This window comes from Anoplolepis gracilipes, chromosome 1, assembly GCF_047496725.1.
Source record: "Anoplolepis gracilipes chromosome 1, ASM4749672v1, whole genome shotgun sequence".
Taxonomy (NCBI): Eukaryota; Metazoa; Arthropoda; class Insecta; order Hymenoptera; family Formicidae; genus Anoplolepis; species Anoplolepis gracilipes.
This window is the reverse complement of record NC_132970.1, coordinates 1,911,278-1,931,897: the sequence shown is the minus strand read 5'-3', so window position 1 is coordinate 1,931,897 and position 20,620 is coordinate 1,911,278. Positions and strand designations below refer to the sequence as shown.

Here is a 20,620-nt window from a genome sequence, read left to right as displayed (position 1 = left end):
AATGTAGTTTAACGAATAATAATAAGTAGATTTAATCATAAGCCAGTTAATCATATCAGCCAAATATCGATTTCCACGTTGGTAGTTCATAGTTATTAGTTGCGTGCAAAAAATTTCTAAAATTTCTCTCTTGCATCGACACAGTCAAGGCCGTTAAACGTTTTCTAACGAAATCGTACTTCTATTCTCTCCATTTTTAACATACAATCAATATTTGATAAAAACTGCAAGCATAGTTATTGACTGCTTGTTTTAAAGCTTGTCCTTACGTATATATAATTCCCCTTTTTTATCAAAATAGCGTCATCCACTTTACTGGAAATTGGATTTTCTTTGAGCAGGCTTCGTTTAAATAACGTGCCTAGGGAACTTTAATATTATTACAGCAATATCAGCGAGTTCTTGACCGAGATTTAACAAAACGTGTCAAAAATAGAACAACATTTTAAGTGTGTCCGCTGTTTCAAAATTTTGCTTTTTATAAAAATAATATACATTTCAAAAATCGACTGTGTCACTTCAAAAGAGAAAACAAATATATAAATCTTATCAACTGTTAGCAAACTTTTAAGAAATATTTAAAAAATTCAAATACATATAATAAACTACACACACACATATACGTATCTAAATGTTTGTTACGTGTAATTTTTCTTTCTTACCAAAGTATAATTTTATGTCGCTGAAATTGAGCATATCTTCTTAAATGGGGGTCCCTTAAGCAACGTGTCGCCACAGGAAACGTATAAATATCAGCAACTAACTGCATTGGAGGGTTGTTTTTCGAGGGGGCGAGTCCTTTTCGTGGGGGTTTCGAGCGTGGGCGGTGAAACGTTAGCTCTATCGTTAGAGGTAACGACGAGAGACGACAAACGACGCGCCCTCGCTTCCGGTATGGCACGCGCTATAGTGCCGGAAGTCGTCCGTAGATTTGGGAATATGACATTAAGCCGTCGTGATATTTATACAAGAGGGCACAGCTTCCGATCTCAGACGTAACTACTCTCTCCGTTCTTAATTTAAACATCTCTAGAAGAATCTTGCGTAAAGCTGCTGGTACCAGAATCCATCTTTCTGGGGGGATTTTGACGCATGGCACTTTTTGACAGCTGAACACTGCGGCGGGTCCATTTTGTCAAACAGTAAAATTTCTAATAATTTCGTGAATTATATGGAAGAAGCAATATTGATTACGGATTTTAGAGAGAATCTATTTCGATGAAAAGAACACGATCGATCATTGTAGGTATCGATCATGTAGAAAATTATAATAAATTTATTAAGTGAATGACAAAACTTGAGCAAAATTTAATAAGATTGATAGTTATGCACAAATAAAGCAAGGAATTTCAATCGGAATAAAATTATTTTAGATTTATCTAGAGCCATATAAAAAATTAATTCGAAAAAATAAAATATTACTGCAGTTGTATCGAAAATAGAGTTACTCTTTTTTAAATAAAATATAAATTGTGAAAAACTTTTTAATTATAAAATTCTGAGGGGGCAAATCTTTGATCGATTAATATTAATATAACAAATCACTGTTGTGAATAAATTGTTATATAGTTATGTAATTATTATTTTTAATTAACTAAATTTTCCAAAAACAAATCAAAATTGAACTTGAATAAACTCTTTTTATTATAGAAACTAAATATAGTTTGTAATTTTTTAAAATATACTTTGATCATTATTTTTATGTAATAAAAAAGTAAAATTCTTATATTTATAATTAATATTTATATTTTTACTTATTTTGGAAACAAATTTAATGAATTAATAAGATAGTTGTGATTAAAGTGATACGAAATACGATAATTCAGATAATACTCAATTAGATGCATAATACAAATTGTTATTATGCATCTAACTAAAAATTAGCCGAATCATATTGTTTGCAATTTTTTCGCAAAGTCTCATTAATTCATTAAAATTACTTTCGAAAAAAGATAAATTAAAAATATAAGAACTTTAGGTTTTTTTATTATATTGACAAAAAATATTTTTAAAAAATAATGAAAATAAATTTTTTTTTGTGCAGACATATGTTAGTGTTGAAAAGTTCCACGTTTAAATTAATGACACAATAAATGTCACTTTAAAATAACATATTCCAGCATCAAGTTATATTGTTCAGATAAATCTTTCATTAAGTTTTTATTTCATTAGTTTTAATAAACTAATCTAATGGAATATATATATATATATATATATAAACATAATTATATAAACATACAATACCTTATTAAATACCTTATTAAAAAGTCATAACAAAAATAAAGTAAAATGATAACGGACTTGTTTTTATTATTAATCGTGTAAATCTTAAAAAAGAAAAATATATATATATGTATATATATTTTCCAATAAAAAAATCATATTTTTAAACGTTTGTTTTCTATTAAAAAGAAAAGATTTTTTTTGCATCTTCTCACTTTGATATTTCCGACAGAGAAAATCGGAATTTTATAAAATATGTATGTCTTTTGGAATAAATCAAAATTAAACTAAAATCGATTTTTAATTCGAAATCCTGAATAAAACATGAACATGGGCAAATTCTTTTAATATATATATTTACATAAAATTTTTCTACATTAAAAAAATTAATATTTTTGGAAAAAAAAAAAAAAAAAAAAACAAAATTTAATGGGTAAAGAAATATATATCATTTTATCTACATCAACAACTATTTTTGTTAAATGTAATTTTCAAGAAAAGATAGTTAAAGATCGGATAAACTGAACTGCGACTTTTGAGAACTGAATTCTGGAATAAAAAGATTAAGAGGAAAGAAAAATAGTTTATAAGAGGCTCTGCAATTTTTGCTGTTAAAGAAGACGTAAGGGTCGTCTTCAAGAGTTTTATCAATGGATATCTCGATATATGTCGATCTTGTAGCTCGAGCCCTTTTGAAAAAACGTCGATGAAAAACATCCCTTTTACCTGGAGTTGCTTTCAAGAAACGTAGAAAATGTAACGCACTAATGCATTTTTTCCCAAAAACTTGACCAGACCGATTCAGGTCTCTTTTCTTTTCAAAGAATATATATAAAAATGCGTTAAATATATTCTTAAATTCAGCGAGGAAAAGGTTTAGCTTTTTTATCTCTTACGGTTGTCGCATAAATAACATTGCATCTAAAAGGCTAAAATTAATTGCTGATAATTATTTGCATTGAATTCAAGAAAAACATAAATAAAACGCATTATCCGCATCAGGAATGTATATAATAAAAGATAGATATGTTCTAAAATTCAATATGGGCACCAATTTAAAAAAATCAATATATTTTTATAAAACTCGATATTCTAAGGTTTTTTGGGAATTTCTAATTTCGAATTAGTTCTCGTATGTATTGGAATTATTACCAATGCAGTTACTTTCATTTCTTCTCTCTGTAACTAAAAAAAATTTTTATAAAAATATGTTGATTTTTTGAAATTGGTGTCCGTCATATTAGATCCGCCATTTTGAATTTTGGAATTCTGATATCATATTCGGATTCAGCGATGCAAAAAACCTTCGGATACCGAGTTTTATGGAAATCGAAATAGATTTAGTCTATTTTTTCTGCGATGCGCCTATAGGCGTCAATGACTGTCAAGGGGTTAAAAGTTGTTATAAATTATATTTGATTTTCTGATGATAATATGTGAATATTTTTTTTAGCAAAAGTTAAATTAAAAATAGTGATTATTTTAATGGTGGAGACGGTAGTATTATATATATCTCGTATTTATGGATTCAATAATAAGAAATGATAATGAATTTTCAAAGAATTTTTAAGCTTCTTGAATGTCATTAACAATGTCAGCAACAAATAATTTAACCCATTTAAAATATTTAATAAATTAAAAATTATAAATTAATTGTTATAATTTAACAATAATGCAACAAATGTGACAAATATTGTTTCTCCGATAATATTTCTACAAAAATCGGCTTAAAGCAGAAGGAGTATGACTTGAGGAGTATCTAATGAAACATCTTGTACGAATATCACCATATATTCATATGGTGCGCATCCGGAAATTACGAAACACAAGGGATGTTATCCGGGTGCATTCCGATGTAGAGCACCCTAAAGACGGCAATGTCATTCTAGTAGCCGGCTATTTTTAGGGGGCGAGCCGCGGAACATCTTGTCTCTAACACGTGCCACCGTCGAATGTTTTCCTGTCACGACCCGGGGCACGCGACACCATTCTCGACATTTACGTATTTTTGGATATACGTGATACACCGTGCGAAGAAGGAAAGTCGAATCGGAAGTCCTCCCCGATTTTTAATAGGAGCAACTGTCCTCATAGTTTAAAATTAGGAGGGTTCGAAATTATTACAAAATCTTGGTGAGCTCTAGTTTTTCGCCGCTGCATTTTCACGCAAAGACGATTGTGTAATTTTTATGCTTACTTAAATTTTATACTTAAGTGATGCCATTAAAAATTTACAATTATGTATAAGCATAAATTTATAATGTATGTTTCTCTTTATAAACATAAATATGCATATAAAAAGTTTCTTTTAATTTTTAATTTATTATATATAATATCAAATCATAGAAAGTATAACTAGAAAATAGAACTAATACAGGGTGTACACTCCTTGAAAAAACCTGGAAATTTTCATTTTCTGTACTTGGAGAAATTATCAGAAAATTCTCAGGGAGTTTTTAAAAAATTTCTCTCTTTGATAACACTATCTGATAAAATTTTATTTTTTTATAACACAAGTGTGAATAAGTCATTTTCGATATATTTTTACCTACTGAATATAAATTTGTTAAGAAAATTTAGCTATCACGTCACAAACTAAAAAAAATGGCATCAAAGAGATCAAAAACAACCAATAATATACTTTAAGGGTTTTTATAGTATTGTAGCACCAGCACCAATTGTTTTTTCTAAATTTTATTAATTCCATGCAAAATTATCAACTTTTAACCGTAAAATGTATTTGGTTTTGTTTTGATATTTTTTCGAGATATAACAATTTAAAATTACCTTCTTCACTGTCACACTATCTGACAAAGACTTTTTTTTTGACACGACAAAATAATTATTTTCGATGTATTTTTGCCTGCTGAATACAAATTTATTGTCCAAATTTGGTTATTACAATTTTAAGATAAATGGCATTAAAAAGGTCAAAAACAATAATTTTAAGTTTTTATGACGAGCACCTATAGCAAATTTTTCTTTTTCAAATTGTGACGTAACAGCCAAATTTGGACAACGGATATATGTTTAGGAAACAAAAATACATCAGAAATAGTCACACTGATGTTAAAAAGAAGTCAAATTTTATTGGATAGTGTTACATGGAAAAAATAACTATTTTCAAATGTTTATTTTCCGAAAAATCATGTCGAAACAAAATCAAATGTACTTTACAGCTAAAAGTTGATACTTTTGCATGACATTAATGAAATTTAGAAAAAAAATTTGACGCCGACGCTACAATCCTATGAAAAGCGTCAAATTCGTTTATAGTCTCTTTGATGCCCTTTTTTTTTTTTTTTTTTTTTTTTCAAAATTGTGACAGCCAAATTTTCTCAATGGATTCGTGTTCAGCAGGCAAAAATACATCGAAAGGCTATTCACTCATTTTACAAAAATAGTATTGGACAGTATAATTTGATAATTTCTCTCTTATACTGTAAATTATAAATATATATCTATTTTTTTGTATATACATTCAATGTCTTAACAAAATATCGAATAGACACATATTCTTTATTTTAATTTTTAGTGATAAAGAATGAAAACGTTACGAAAGTTGAAAATGTTCATCTTAACACTATTCAATTATTGTCAATACATTTGTAAATCTAGCATTTGAACGTAAATGGCTTTATGTATTTCCTTCGAATGAAAAGTATTAGAAAACGCGTGCACTAAGAAAAATTTCTTTTAGAAAATTTTCCTAAAAAATCTTTAAAATGTTCGTTCTCTTTATCTGGAATTTTGAACAAAAATACTTAGAAGATCAGGGAATGTTCAAAGAGTATTTTTTACAATATTTAAGTAAACACTCTACTATATCTGAAACATAAAAGATACGTAATAAGAAATAAAATACGTAATCAGTTTAATGAGTCATAATACAAGAAATTTATTAAACAAGTCAAAATTCTGAGGTTTAAGTATTCAAGAAGATATCCTCCCCCATAGTAGAGGAACGCGCGCTAAGATGGCGGTGGTGCTAAACCCTCGAGGAGTTCGCAGCGGGGTATTTTTGACGGGATTGGATAGAAATACGTGTGCGGGACGAAATGGGCGGGAAGGAAAAATAGGACTTCGACGGTGATTAATAGATGATGCGTGCGATCGTGCAAAGGCAACGAAGAGACAGAGTGAGGTTTGCAAGTTGTGAGATCTCTTGGTCGGCATGAGAAAGGAGAAGGAAAGATCAGCAATATGGACAAGGGGATGTCTCGGTGAAAAAGCGAGCGGGAAACAGAAAAAGGGATCCGTGGACGAAATGATGGGTCCTACGGAAAAAAGCGCGCGCATTTTTGTCTCTCTCTCTCTCTCTCTCTCTCGCCTTCTCACGTGCGCAAGCTAGCAGTTCTGTCTAAGGCCCTGGGTCTCCCCCCTGGGTGCTTCTAGCCCCAGTGCGTCGTCATCCCCTCTATTGCAGATTTTTTCGTATTCTAGAAACTGCCTTCGCTCGACAAACTACCTTTAGTAACACCTACGCCGTGCGAGAACGTAATACGAACAGTTCTCTTCTCACGAGATATTTTTATTTTATACATTTTGTCTGTGGTGCTGAACTTGCAAGAGTAATCACTAATAATTTAGTACACTGCATTCAAATAATATGGCGTCTAGGTAATATCTAGAAAATATTTTTATAATTGATTTAATCTATATATTCGAACATATATAATGAGTGTATATCTCTTTTAGATTTTTGATAAAAAATTTAATTTAATATTGCAAACTATATATTGCTTCACCAGATTCGATAATATTTTCTCTTTCACATTCTTTTAAAAATCTGCTCACACTTATTGTTAGTAAATTAAAAAATCAATACTTTTTTATTAACTGTTATTTCATGACGTATAAAAACGCTCATAATATAAATTTTTTTTTTTATTTGAATACATAATTTCTGTTCAAAGTAAAATAAAATAAACATATTTGCATAATGGTTTTACAATAATATCTTTATAAGAGAATAACACACATTGGTTATTTTGAAAACAAATTATTTACGAGTAGATACAGATTAAGCAAATTTATTCACAATCAATTGATTCAATCTTAAGTTTTTTCTTGGGCTGATTTTCTGTATTGTTAAGATTAAACTAAAAGGAAACAAATAATTGGCGCGCAATTTTCTCCACATTTCAGAACATCTATTAATGTGCATAATTAATATATTATATGTGTATATATATATATATATATATATATATATATATATATACATATAACAGTATTATAATAGTATTTATTATATTTATATACATATGTTCACAGATGCTTTGGTTCGGTCGGATTTGGTGGAGCAAATTCCGAACGTGGCGATTATCTGCCTCGAGGCTCCGGATCTCTTTGGGGATGTTCTACGCAATCACTTGCTCGGTATTATAATAAAGTACCTGAGTGATCCGGACAACCAGGTAAGTGATTCTTGTTTTGAATACATTTCTTAGGATGAAATACATATCATGATAAGGTAAACACTCTGAAATGTTTTTGTAGGTACGACAAATGGCTCAAAGTGCGCTCATGACGATCGTGAAGCGAGGTCTTCTCGAAAATGACACAATCGAACACGAAATCTGTCCTACGATAGAACATTTGTCCTACATGTCGGCCGACGAACATCTTCGTAACGCAAACATCTCCGTAAGTGTTCCGCGCTTTATTATTCTCTTTTTTTTCCTTTTGTCTTCTGCTTTATTAATAATTGAAAAGGACACGAAGAAGGTTGTGTAAGTGAGATGCATACTTTTGCTTGAAACGTTATTTGGAAAATGCTTTGCAAAAACGAAAGCATTATGATGCTTAAAAATAAATATAAATAATAACATTATATTTAGAAATATAGTTTCCCTGAGAGATTGTTATTTTCAACATTTATAAATCAATATTCTCAAGTAAAATATTAATATTATAATTATATAAGGATAATTTTGTTTCACTTACATTCCTTATGTGGAATTTCCGTTATGAAATGCGTGGAAAAATTTTGGCGAAAAATCTCTTTAACGCTTACGATTAGAAATACATATGCACAGCGCATTTCTTCCGTATGCGCATAGAGCAAACGAAACGGTTCTCTCCGTATCTACGAATTCCTCCTGAAAGACATGGGTAGTGAGATGTTCTCATGCAATTCCGTCTCACTATCTTGTCTTTCATGCGGCGTTCGTTTGTCCAGACGAGCCTAAAGAGTCGGAAAATCATGCGGTGAAAATTATACGATCTGTCTCATCAGCGAATCATCAATGGATAAGGAACACGAATAGCGAAAACAGAGAAAAAAGTTCGGAAGAGAGTAACGTGCTTTAGAAACGAGATTGAAAGAACGAGCGAATATTTAGCCCGTCGTCACTTGAAGATTTTCGTAAACAAAAAGAAAAAGAAAAGAAGGGAACGGAAAGAACGTGAAAGGTTCTTGTGGATAACGCAAATACAACTTGACGACAACTTGACGAAAGACAGGGCATACTTTTACCATCAAAGCTGGTTTGTCATAGAGTTTCAACTATCACAGCCAGCTTTGATGATCAAAATTATGTCCGTTCTCCGATGGTTAAAAGAACAGAGTCGCGAAAGTGACAAAAAATAAAGAAGGAGACACGTGGGGTAACACGCGAGCGCGTTAGGAGAAAAGGCTGAGAAGAAGAAACACATTTCTCACGGCATCCTCGAAATACACGGGACTATACCTTTTGCGGTCCGATACATCAAATTGGTTGTGGAATGTTTCGAGTCATATCACAGCCATTTTGATGAGCTGGCCCGCAGAATCGATCGTCGAGAAGATTTCACTTTTCATTGATGATAACATTGTTGAATCAATAACAAGCGATGGGAATGAACGAAGAATGAGAAAGAAGATAAAAAAAGACCACTATAGCATTTTCCTCTCATTTTATATTTATATATATATGGAGTGTTCAAATTTTCATGATACAAACTTTGCAACGCGTGTAAACGCATTCATCTTGAAACGCGCATTATGTTTATGTTTGCTCAGTACTTTGCACGCGTGCAAAATTTATACTATAAAATTTTAAACACTGTATATCTACGTAACATTGTCAAATCTGTTTTTTGCAAGAACAGGTCCCTCTTTAAGAACCGCTACTCCGAAACTTTAATGAACAGCATTACAAACAGAAGGAACGCGATCCAATCGTCAAATTGGTTGTGGCGTGTTGCTCCTCTGAATTTCATATCACAGCCATTTTTGACGATTTGGATCGCCGTTTTATGCATCGGCTTCTATTTAATGCAGAAAAGGATGCAATGTATAAGAAGATGTGCAGAGAGGTTGCATCTTTGACGGCGTGTGGATAGTATGTTCGCGTTGCTCACAAAGTGGCTGTAATATGCTGATGTAATGATACTCATATCACAGCCAGCTTTGATGAGCGTTGCGACATTCAAAATTCAACGAGAAGAGAAAGAAATTCAGAAGAAATCTCTATGTTTCGATATATGCGACAAAAGGCAAAAAAATATCTATAATATACGCTACTTGTCGTTCAATTGTGATTTAACCTCTTATATAAATATATTTGATAACGCAATACTTGTACGCAATGTTTGTTAATTGTTTAAATATAATTACATAATTTATTTATCGTATGTAATCTGAATATTCTATTCCTTATATATGCGAGATCGTGTATTATGAATATAATGTAAATGTATATCTCGTCGTGCTAATATAAATAAGTGCTAATTCATGATTACATTCTTACAGGATAGATTACAGACTGATTACATAAAATCGACTGTTCCTCCCATCAGAGTGGTTGTGATGTGGTGCTATTGATTCACATATCACAGCCAGCTTTGATGAGCGGAACGGAACGATGTATCTCGCACACTCAAAATTATTTAATAATAATGTTAAAATATTGTCTCTAATTGTTTATTTTATACATGTAATCGTACGCTTATTAATTTAATTGTAATGTGTTTTTTTTCTTTTTTTTTTTTTTTTTTTTTTTTTTTAATCGATAATTAAGAGAATTCGTTTGAAATTATGATTGTCGTATATAGATATAAATAAATATATTGAATATAATAATACACGCGGATGCGTCTTTTTTATATTAGATTTCTCATAAATGTTTGTAGAAGTTTATTCTCAACATATTTCCATATTTTATATCGATTCGCAGCTCATGTGTCGACTTGCACCGCTGATTGGTAGCGAACTTACAGAGAAAGTCTTTTTAAGACGATATTTGGACCTGTGCGAGGATAACGATATGATAGTGAGGAGAACCTGCGCAACACATTTTGGGGAAATGTGCGTCGCTGTGGGGAAGGAAAAACTATATAGCAAATTGGTGAGTCTTTTTCGTAGATGATACCGCCAAATTGTAATTGGACGTATTTCTGATACGAATTTGTTGGTAGTATCAAATTTACTTATAACAATTTATTTCTCGTTCTTAGATTCCTACATTCGTCGATTTGTGCGGTGACAGAGTGTGGAGTGTGCGAAAAGCGTGCGTCGAGGTCATGATGCCGGTCGCTTGCTGTTCGACACCGGAACATCGCCGATTGTTACTAGCAGACATATTAGCTAAGCATTTGAACGACGACTCTAAATGGGTGCGAATATCGGCTTTTCAGATACTCGGACCATTTATATCAACCTTTGCCAAGCAGTTTGCCGATGTCACTTATAACAAGCACGGCGAGTTAGTGTACACTAGTAAACAAGATAATCATCTCAGGTAATTTATATCGCACACTTTGATGTTTCCGTTTCGTCGGTGCGTATATTAATATCAATTGAATATGTGTTTTAACAGCATATGCTACTCATACGAAGGAATCTTCCCTACAAAGAGCGCGATTAAAAGTCAAGTATTTGATATGGATGATAGTACCAAAAGCCCTTTTTACTTACCCTTGATGAATGTGAGACATGATAATGTTAAAACATCAGATTCTTCCGAGGAATATGAGTGCCAGAAGAAGTTAGACGACTACTTGAAATTACGAATTAAATACATGGTAAGTAATTAATAAGATTAACTTTTATATGCATATGGTCTTTAAAGCTTAAATATAAAAATCTCTTTGTTATATCTCAATTTATGTGTACATATACACATCAATTAATATTCTATGATTTGATTTTCAGGAACGAAAAAAGCATCGTACATCGTTTCCTTTGCTCAAAAAAGATACAGACGATACGGATAATTATAATCCATTTTTATATTATTACATCCCTCCGGATGTACCATTGGACGACGAACTTACTCATGCTGCGAGGCAATCAGCAATGAATCGTAACAATACTAAAATACCAGAGGAAATATGTTCTTTAAAAAAGGGAATACTTTTCTTTGAAAAAGCAATAGATTTCCGTAGTAAAGACAAGGTGAACAAATGCAAAGAATTTTGTAGCTATAATGAAAATTCAACTGTAAATTTAAACGATGAAAACGACTTAAATACGGATGGTCAATTGGACGTCGATAAACTCGATAATCGAAAGGAAGAAAAGGATGACGATGACGACGGAGACTGCCCACCGTTGTCGCAAGACACGACGGACTCGTTGGACGATACGCAAGATTTATGGACAAATTTCGATATATATCACATGGACTCTATGGACAAAAGTGATGAGTCCTGTAACTTCAGCAAGAATTTAGATGCGAAGGATAACGGGCAAGAGATTGTACCTCAAGAATTAATTAATTATTACGTATCGATGGCCGAGCCGGAGCAATGCGTGGACATGGGTGCCGAGATCCCACATCATTGTGCCTTCAGTTTTCCTGCAGTCACGCTTACGCTAGGCACGGAAAATTGGCATTACTTGAAACAGGCTTATCAGTCGTTATCGAGTGCGAAACATTGGAAGGTCAGGCATACTCTAGCATCAAGTATTCACGAGATCGCCATAATTCTAGGCGAAGAACTCACTGCCACTGACCTCGTGCCGATCTACGACGGTTTCATCAAAGATCTGGACGAGGTCCGAATAGGTGTACTGAAACACCTCGCGACTTTTTTGAAAATACTCAAGCCCTCCGATCGCTGCCAATATCTACCGAGGTTAAGCGACTTTCTTGCCACAGACAACGAATGGAATTGGAGATTCAGGGAGGAACTTGCTACGCAGCTTCTCGAAATTGTAACTCTGTTCAGTCCAAACGACGTAGCACAAAGTATCGCGCCGTTGTCCTTTCAGTTGCTTATAGATAAGGTTGCTGCCGTTAGAAATGTTGCGCTTGAACTGGTAAAGTTTCTTTTATAGACCTTCTGTACTTCATATAAATTGTTCCATTTCATAAATGTAAACCTCGATTCTTTCAGATCACGCGAATTATGCACTACTTATCCACCGAGGACGCTCTGGTTACGTCTCTTATTCACGAACTCCGAGACACTCTAGTTTTAAATGCTAAAAAGTGGATACACCGACAGATTTACGCGCTTGTGTGCTCACATTTGATTCGCACCGATGCAATTACAGGAAACAAGTTTTCCAACGAGATGTTACCATGTTTGATAAGTTTATCTGGCGACAGAGTACCTAACGTAAGATTAGCTGTAGCAAGAACTATGGCGATAGATGTTATTGGAATGGGTTGTAAGTATATTGTTGTATATATTCTTATCGTACTATATATTTCGTTAAATTATATGCGATTTATTTTGTATATTTGTATTTTTAGTAGACACTTTGGGTATGGAAGCGATGGAAGAAGTGGAAAGAATGCTTGCAAAAATGCGTATTGACGTTGATCGAGATGTTCGAGTGTTCGCCGGAGGTGAAGAACAATTAGACGTACTGGCTTACTGTCCCTCCGACGAGAATAACCAAATCGAACAAGGCAAAAATATATTATTTTAATAGTAATGTATTCTGATCTCGTGGATAATGCGGTTTTATATGCAAATAAAAAAGAAAAAACGAAAAATTTTTTTTTATATATATACATATATCACAAGAAGCACCTCGGTTCTTCCACATGAGTGACTAATTTTTGTATAAAAGATAAGCCAAAAGTGTGCGCTAGATATTAACTAGCTACGAATATCAAGCTTCGATCACAAACGTACCAGAGCTACATGGATAGTTGTTATAATTGCAGATACGTTGACGATATAATAAAATAAAGCTCAAAATTGTCAAATATATAGTGTTCGCGATTTAGTCAAAGAATAAGAACGATAAAATGACTGATGCATCTTTTGCGTCCCTTAATCTAGGACAGAATTGTGAATATTGATAATCGTATATCGTGCGATTACATAATGATACATGAATGTATATGTACACGTGTATATGCGCAAAAGAATGCGTGTTTTACTATTGTGATCAATTTGTAACGCTGATCTCCAGAGTAAGCCGAATAGTTGAAGGCAATTATATCGATGCAATTTTGCTTCATCCATTTCACAAATGTTCGATCGAACAACTTTCGGCACTATATCGCATTTCGCGTTATTTTGTAGCATTTTTATTTTGCATCTATAGAGATACACAACATAACATCAAAACATAATATAATAAATTAGACATCAATGAGATGTAATTTGTTTAAATTGAATTTTTTAAGAATTGTGCCATACATGAAAAAATTTTACAAATAGTTTGTCAATAAATATATTGACAAATCGGCACGTCAAAATTCAGTTTTTTTATAGCTTTTATTAATAAATGCACTTTATCTATATATAGCATTTTGCCTTGCATTTAAAGATTATCTTGATGAAAATATTTAATTTGATAAATATCTTAAAAGCCGACACACAAATTACTGTTAACAGTAAAAGTTTATATTAACAAGGTGATAAGATTCTAATTGTAATGATTTTAAAATATTTTTTGAACAAATTACGCTGCCTACTATTACGTTATCTATCTCAGTAAAACGCGAATTATATACGTTGCACAATACACTTTAATATATTATGCCTAAATTGATAAAATAAAAATATTACATAGATGCAAATCAACTTTATTATGTCATTTGTTTTTAAACAATTACACAAACTAATGTGAGAAAGGAAGGTTCATAGGAAACTTTATAAATATTGTACGATATCAGATTATACAGCATGCAGAAGTGTGCAAAGTGCTGATGAAAGAGATAGAGTCTTGCGTTTGATTGAAAAAGAAAGGAAAGAAAATTGTATAGACTCAAATATTTGCATGAGATACATATGTTGGTTATGAAGCGTTTATTAATATTTTGTGATATTATTATGTCACAAAATATAATCATTAGTAGTAGAGGCGGACAATTGCGTTTCATTAAATTTATAAAAATGATGAACACAATGATTGAGCTGCGACAGAAAGACTTGCTCTTTAATGAATTCTCTTGTTTGTGAATACCGGCAAAAGTGGAAATATTGTTTAAAATATCCTGTATAATATGTATTTCATAAAAAAATTACTAGAAAAAAATACATTAATTTATTTATCACAGTTATACGATCACCATGTTATATATATGAATTGATTAGGAAAGTTCTCAAAACCATAAAAAAATTTCACTCACATATCATGTACAAGTGATAATGCTTGTGTTATAAGTATTGAACTTCGCGAATTTCAAATATATATAATTTTGTTTAACTTATTTTCCAGGATAAGTTATTAGTTGACATCAGATACATTCTTATACGATTTCAAAAATTGCTATTTAACAAAATGTAAATTTGCGTTTAAAATTCATTAATTTGCACAATTGTCTCGTTCGCAAAAGAAAAGATAAAATGTTAAAAATTTTATGATACTTCGCGAACTTTCCTTCTCAAGAAATAAATTCAAATTTTTTATATATAAAGCGTGCAGAGTTACATCGAGAAACCGATTATACATATTCGGAAAATCGAAAGATACGTAGTATCATTCATTATTATCACTACACCATTCGATAATTATAACGTCGTTGCTACAATGTAGAACGCTAGTACTGATTAGTATTTCATTCGGTGAAAAGAGGAATTTTTCAAAATATTCCCAGAAACTTGCCCGGGGGACAAGCTGGTAATTGGCACGCTTTTTCCTCCATCTCGGTTTCGGCATCATTGCAATCGCGCAGGCAATGCCTCCACCTAATCTGTCGACCCTTACCGCATGTGACACTGCAACTGCTCCAATCCATCCACCTGCCCCACTTGCGACGCGATTTAATCTTCTGGTTTGGGTTATCTCCTCGTGCGAATCTCGTGCCGCTAAAAGGCATTCGGGATGATGATATTCCTTTCTCTCTTAAGATCATCCGTCCGCTGTTCCTCGTAAAGTGTCGGTGATCGTTGGCGATGTCGGATTTGCAATTAGCGGAAACTTTCGCAACATGTTTCTTCTCTGAAGAGATCCTGGGTGTCTCTTCAATGACCACGCGATTTGCATTTTTATCAACATAGATATCCGTTGTGTGTCGGGTTTCATTACAATCACTCACGTACATTTGCAATTCATTTACCTGAAGATGAGAGATACCTTTGTGAAAAATGTTCTCAGAATTTCTCTCATAAAAATTTTCAGATTTTTTTATATAAAAATTCTAAAAAACTTTCTCATTGTCAGAAAATTTTAAGATTTCCTATGCAAAATTGGCATAATTTTCAGAAATGTTTAGAAAAGAAATCTGTAGATTTATGAGTAAATTTACATTATTTTTAGCATTTTTTCAGATCGATATATCTAAAAATATTTAAAATATTTTTACGATTTATCAACTTTTATTTTTCTGCGTTGTCTTTGAATGCATTTCATTCAGCGATGCAAGAACGCAAGTGTCATTCTATCTTTTTTTTCTAATAGATATCAAACAAAGGTAGAATGACGTGTTAATGGAAGTCAATACATCATTATATTTTTGTTCGATATCTAGTGGAAATTTTTAATTTGTATCGCTTAATGAAATGCCTTTAAAGACAGATCAAAATATAAAAGCTGATAAATCGTGGATATTTCAAAAATATTCTGTTAAATGGAACATATTAAAATTCCTTAAATATTTCTTAAATGTTCTGTAATACTGAGTAATACAGAAATATTTCATACTTTTATTATATATAAGTGAATTTTGTAAGAATTTCTTACATGTAAAATTGTAAAATATGTGTTCTGAGATTTCTTATTCCACAATTTTTAAAAAAATTATTTAAAAACCTGAATAAATCTAATATTTGAGAATTCTTTATAAATATAAATTATGAAAAATTCTTAAAACTTTCTAGAAAATTATGAGATTTTTTTCATCAGGGACGAAAACAGAGGATACATGTCCAGTCCAAAATCTCTTGATATAATCAATCGTGTGGAAACGATGTGACTTACCTTGACGATTAATTTTTCAGCGAGCTCCTTGATTTCTTTGATCGACATTAGAGTACGATTGTCACGAGATTTGTGCTTCATCTTTTCGTGCTTTGCATCTTCGATCAATGTTTCTTGTCCGTTCTTAAAACGTTTCGAGCCTATCATTGCATTCCAATCACTTCGTAGACGCCTAGACGTAATTTTCTGGTTTCTCTTCGCGCGCGATTTTGCATTCTCATCCGACAATTGCCCGGATATCCTGGCACGGTTATCACTTTCCAAGTCTCGATCGTCCTTGATTCTCGATAGATCGGATTCGATCGGATGAGATTCTGTGTTACAGAAGGATGCGTTTCCGAAATCGTTTGTTCTCCGATTACTAGGACCGTTTCCGTAATTTAGCTTCTTCACTATAATTTCCACCGTTAAGTTATTAACTTTTTGTCTCTCAGTGGAATCAATATTTGAGATAAATTGAAACTCTGTGGTATTGGCGTCGACAATTTCGTCATCATATTTTGATAACGCAGGTGAACAAGTAGTGGTCTTGATAGAATAATCCGTCCAGTTGTTAAGAAAAGACTCATTTCTGGGAATTTTTTCGATACGAACACGCAATTCCGCTCTTCCGGTATGCATGAAGGGTAACGCAACAGCATCCTCTTCTCGCTGTTTAAATTGTTTGTTGTTAATTAATGATGCGACTTAGAACAATTAAGACTTTTTTGAAGATCTTACTTTGTCGTAGTCGGTAATACTAGTTCTAAGAAGATCGGTTTTTAAGCTGTCATTCCTGGATTGCCTTTTCTCTATCCGCGATTTACTCATCGTTTTGACAGGCACAATTTTTGTCTTTTTACTTGTCTTTTCTATAAATAGATAAAGTTAATTGAAAGAAATTTATTCCATGGAATTGAATATATACTCGGGTTCGCATTTATATATGTACCTCACATATACAGAGGTCATTTCTATGTCTCTACCTAAATATCTTTTTTCTTCCTACGAACCATTTTTTTTATAAGCGTAGAAAAAAAGATATTAAATGGAAACATTAAAATAATTTATCTATATATTTTTAATATTGTAATATAAATTAAAAGAAAACCTTATTCAACTTTTTATATGAAATATCTAACTTTGATATATAAATATATAGTGCTCTAGATGTATATACTTAAATTAAATTAAATACACGGGCAAATAAAAGCCAGCACGGTACTTGAAGCACAAATTTATTGACACATTTAATCAATTAAAAATATAAACGGACGTTTCGGTCCATTCGGTGTTTTTTTGGACCATCTTCAGTGAAAATAAATAAACAAACTAACAATGACGAGATCTCAATTAATAATAAATTACATTAAGTCAATATAAAGTCAATATAAAATATAAAATCAGAAGTCGGAAATAAATACAAGTTATTTCTAACTTATAATCTTTAATTTAATTTTACATTGACTTAATCTAAATTTTATTATTAATTGACATTTTATTGTTAATTTGCTTGAGAAAGATGTTTGAACAAATAGACAGAAATAAACGTCTATTCATATTTTTAATTGATTAAATGTATCAATAAATTTGCGCAAGTATACCGTGCTGACTCTTATTTTCCTGTCTTTGATTTAATTTTGATATTTATTCCTGAGAAATTTTTAATTGTAATTTATATATATTTAAGACTTTTTTCGTAACATGAAGTCACTTATCATAACTTTCATAAATAACATCATTGCATGCATTCAAAAATTAAATTCCACCTCATGCTCCAAGAAGCAGACTAATGGACTTCTCTGAGAAGATAACAAAAGATTCTCTTTTAGTAAAAACGACTATAGCCATCTAATTTCGAATTATAAAATTATTTTATATTTAGAATCAAACAATATGAATGATATATATGAACACGCAGTATTCATCTTCAGACGCAAAGTATTCTAAATCAAAATCAATAAGAAACATACTCGAATTGTTCGCTTTTTTCATGGTAGATTTGCGAGAAGACTTCAATTTATCGTTCTTCTTTTTTCTGTTTTCAATCCCAACGCGATATTTCGAGTGCCTAATATTTCTTTTCATGCGTTTTCCATATTGCCTGTTTTTAGACAAGACTCCTTTTTTATGTTGTGAGTATGGTATGTGTAAGATAGTTGCATCGAGAATACTAGATCGATTCCTATGATCTGAGTTCACATAGTCTTTAAAATCGGATGTGGAATCACCGTAAACATTTATCGCATCTGTATTGCTCCAGAATCTTTGTGGAAAAGAATCGAATAAGTTCACGGTATGATTCAACTGATGATCAATGATCGAATCGTTTGTCAGTCCATTTCTCTTTACGCGAACATGGTCCGTGAAATTTTGATTATTCTTATTATCAAGATCTTCGCCGATTATAGCTGGATCATTATAATCTATCAGAGTCCGTTCTTTTGTATTTTCCATGACATTTTCAAATTCTCCATTCAAATTTGTATCTTTAGCTATTTGATTGTTTACAAGTCGTGAGGTCTCGTTCATCAGAGATCCAACAGTTTCGAGTACTTCATTTTTATGAAGTAGTCTTCTTTTCCAAAATTTTTTGAAGGAATCACGTGCCACTATTTCCTTTTGAAGATCAAAGAGGGAAATATTCCGCTCTAGAAAAATCCAAGGAATAAATTAAAATGTGCGATGCAACCTTCCATTGCACATTATTGCTATGTCACAAAAAGGTATAATTATATATCATTATATATTTTATTTATTTACGTATGTATATATATAAAATTCTATATTATTATATGTCATTATAATATAATATTTATTTAGATATATTTAATATACTTAATAATAATATAACAATATTTATTCAATATGCTTGTGTGTAAAAACAATAAATATCTTACACCGAAACGCATATGTAAATAAATAAGTAAATAAATATTATAATAATATACAATTTTTTATATATATATATATATATATAAAATTCTATATCATTATAATATTTATTTATTTATTTACCTATGTGTTTCGGTGTCAGATATTTATTGTTTTTACACACAAGCATATTTAAAAGCAAAAGATAAAAGTAAAAATAAGTTTAAATTTAACTCAACAAATACTTGGATATAGTTTATTTTCTGTCACGGTTAGATCAAAGAGGAGCATCAAAATCCAAATAGCCGAATAAGTTAACAATCTCGGCATAACACGATTCGTTGATATCCAGAATGAGATCGATATCTGCAGTTTATTATCATGAGCGTTTTTAAATTTGTTTATAAGATGTGTTGAGTGTGATATTTACAATGACATAAGATGCTATACATGGAGGGATAGGGATATTATACCTCCTGTCCCCTTCCTCTTTTTTTCTCATTATAATTCGATTTTTTATTAATAGAAAGATGAAGTGACATAGTTCATTCAATCCATGAATAATATATACATATTAAAGTAAACATCCCAGTGGCCGGATATATTAAAAAAATATTTACTATTTATTTAAACCATTATAAATAAAAATAATAATTAATTGTAAAAAAATTTCAATATTTTACGATTTATTGAGAAGAAAAGTAAACCTATAATCTACAATGTAATGAAAATAAAAAAACTAGATCTGTCATGGACGCACCCTTCACCCTACAGAAAGTCCGTGCTTCACCCTTACGCTCTCTTTTTTCACCTAGAGTCTCTAAAAGATAGAGTTTGGTCATGATGAGTATTCTTACCCTTATTGGTCAAAACAAAATTTGAGAAAATATGACGGAACCAATAGAAATTGTTATAAAAAGTATAATAATTTCGAATGAAACAGAAAATAGACAAGAAAATTATGAACAATATGTATTACTTTTTTATATATTTAAAATTAAAAAGTAACTTGAATTTCAATAATATTATAATAATACTCAATAATATTATAAAAAATACTTAATAATAATAAAACAATACTTAATAATATGACAATATTCTATATCGCAGTGACAGCACAGTTTGTAAATAATAACACAATTGTAAATATACATTTTGAAAACTGAAAATTCATATTTCATTGCATTATTATTTTATAAGATTGCTTTTTTTCAAGTATTATTAAGAACA

The 20,620-nt window shown here is 31.3% G+C and overlaps 2 protein-coding genes across 11 annotated transcripts in view; one reads left to right on the top strand and one right to left on the bottom strand.

The window, feature by feature from the left end:
- The window catches only part of LOC140667496 (serine/threonine-protein phosphatase 4 regulatory subunit 1), a 139,467-nt gene extending 124,793 nt beyond the window's left edge, over positions 1 to 14,674 (top strand). For 9 of the 10 annotated variants that reach the window (XM_072895550.1, XM_072895581.1, XM_072895559.1 and 6 more), the window contains 8 exons: positions 7,501 to 7,643; positions 7,726 to 7,872; positions 10,386 to 10,556; positions 10,666 to 10,949; positions 11,028 to 11,232; positions 11,363 to 12,472; positions 12,550 to 12,826; positions 12,912 to 14,674. In XM_072895550.1, coding sequence (XP_072751651.1) covers positions 7,501 to 7,643; positions 7,726 to 7,872; positions 10,386 to 10,556; positions 10,666 to 10,949; positions 11,028 to 11,232; positions 11,363 to 12,472; positions 12,550 to 12,826; positions 12,912 to 13,090 — 2,516 coding nt within the window. In that variant the 3' untranslated portion in view covers positions 13,091 to 14,674. The remainder of the gene's footprint in view (positions 1 to 7,500; positions 7,644 to 7,725; positions 7,873 to 10,385; positions 10,557 to 10,665; positions 10,950 to 11,027; positions 11,233 to 11,362; positions 12,473 to 12,549; positions 12,827 to 12,911) is intronic. The other variant, XM_072895519.1, reaches the window with a different exon arrangement.
- A 448-nt stretch (positions 14,675 to 15,122) lies between these two features.
- On the bottom strand, positions 15,123 to 19,720 carry LOC140668793 (uncharacterized). The gene is made up of 5 exons (XM_072898110.1): positions 19,636 to 19,720; positions 18,490 to 19,167; positions 17,258 to 17,388; positions 16,538 to 17,188; positions 15,123 to 15,677 (listed from the first exon to the last, which is right to left on the bottom strand). Exons 1-5 carry the CDS (start codon positions 19,718 to 19,720, stop codon positions 15,201 to 15,203), a joined length of 2,022 nt encoding a protein of 673 aa, XP_072754211.1. The 3' UTR covers positions 15,123 to 15,200.
- Positions 19,721 to 20,620: the final 900 nt, after the last annotated feature.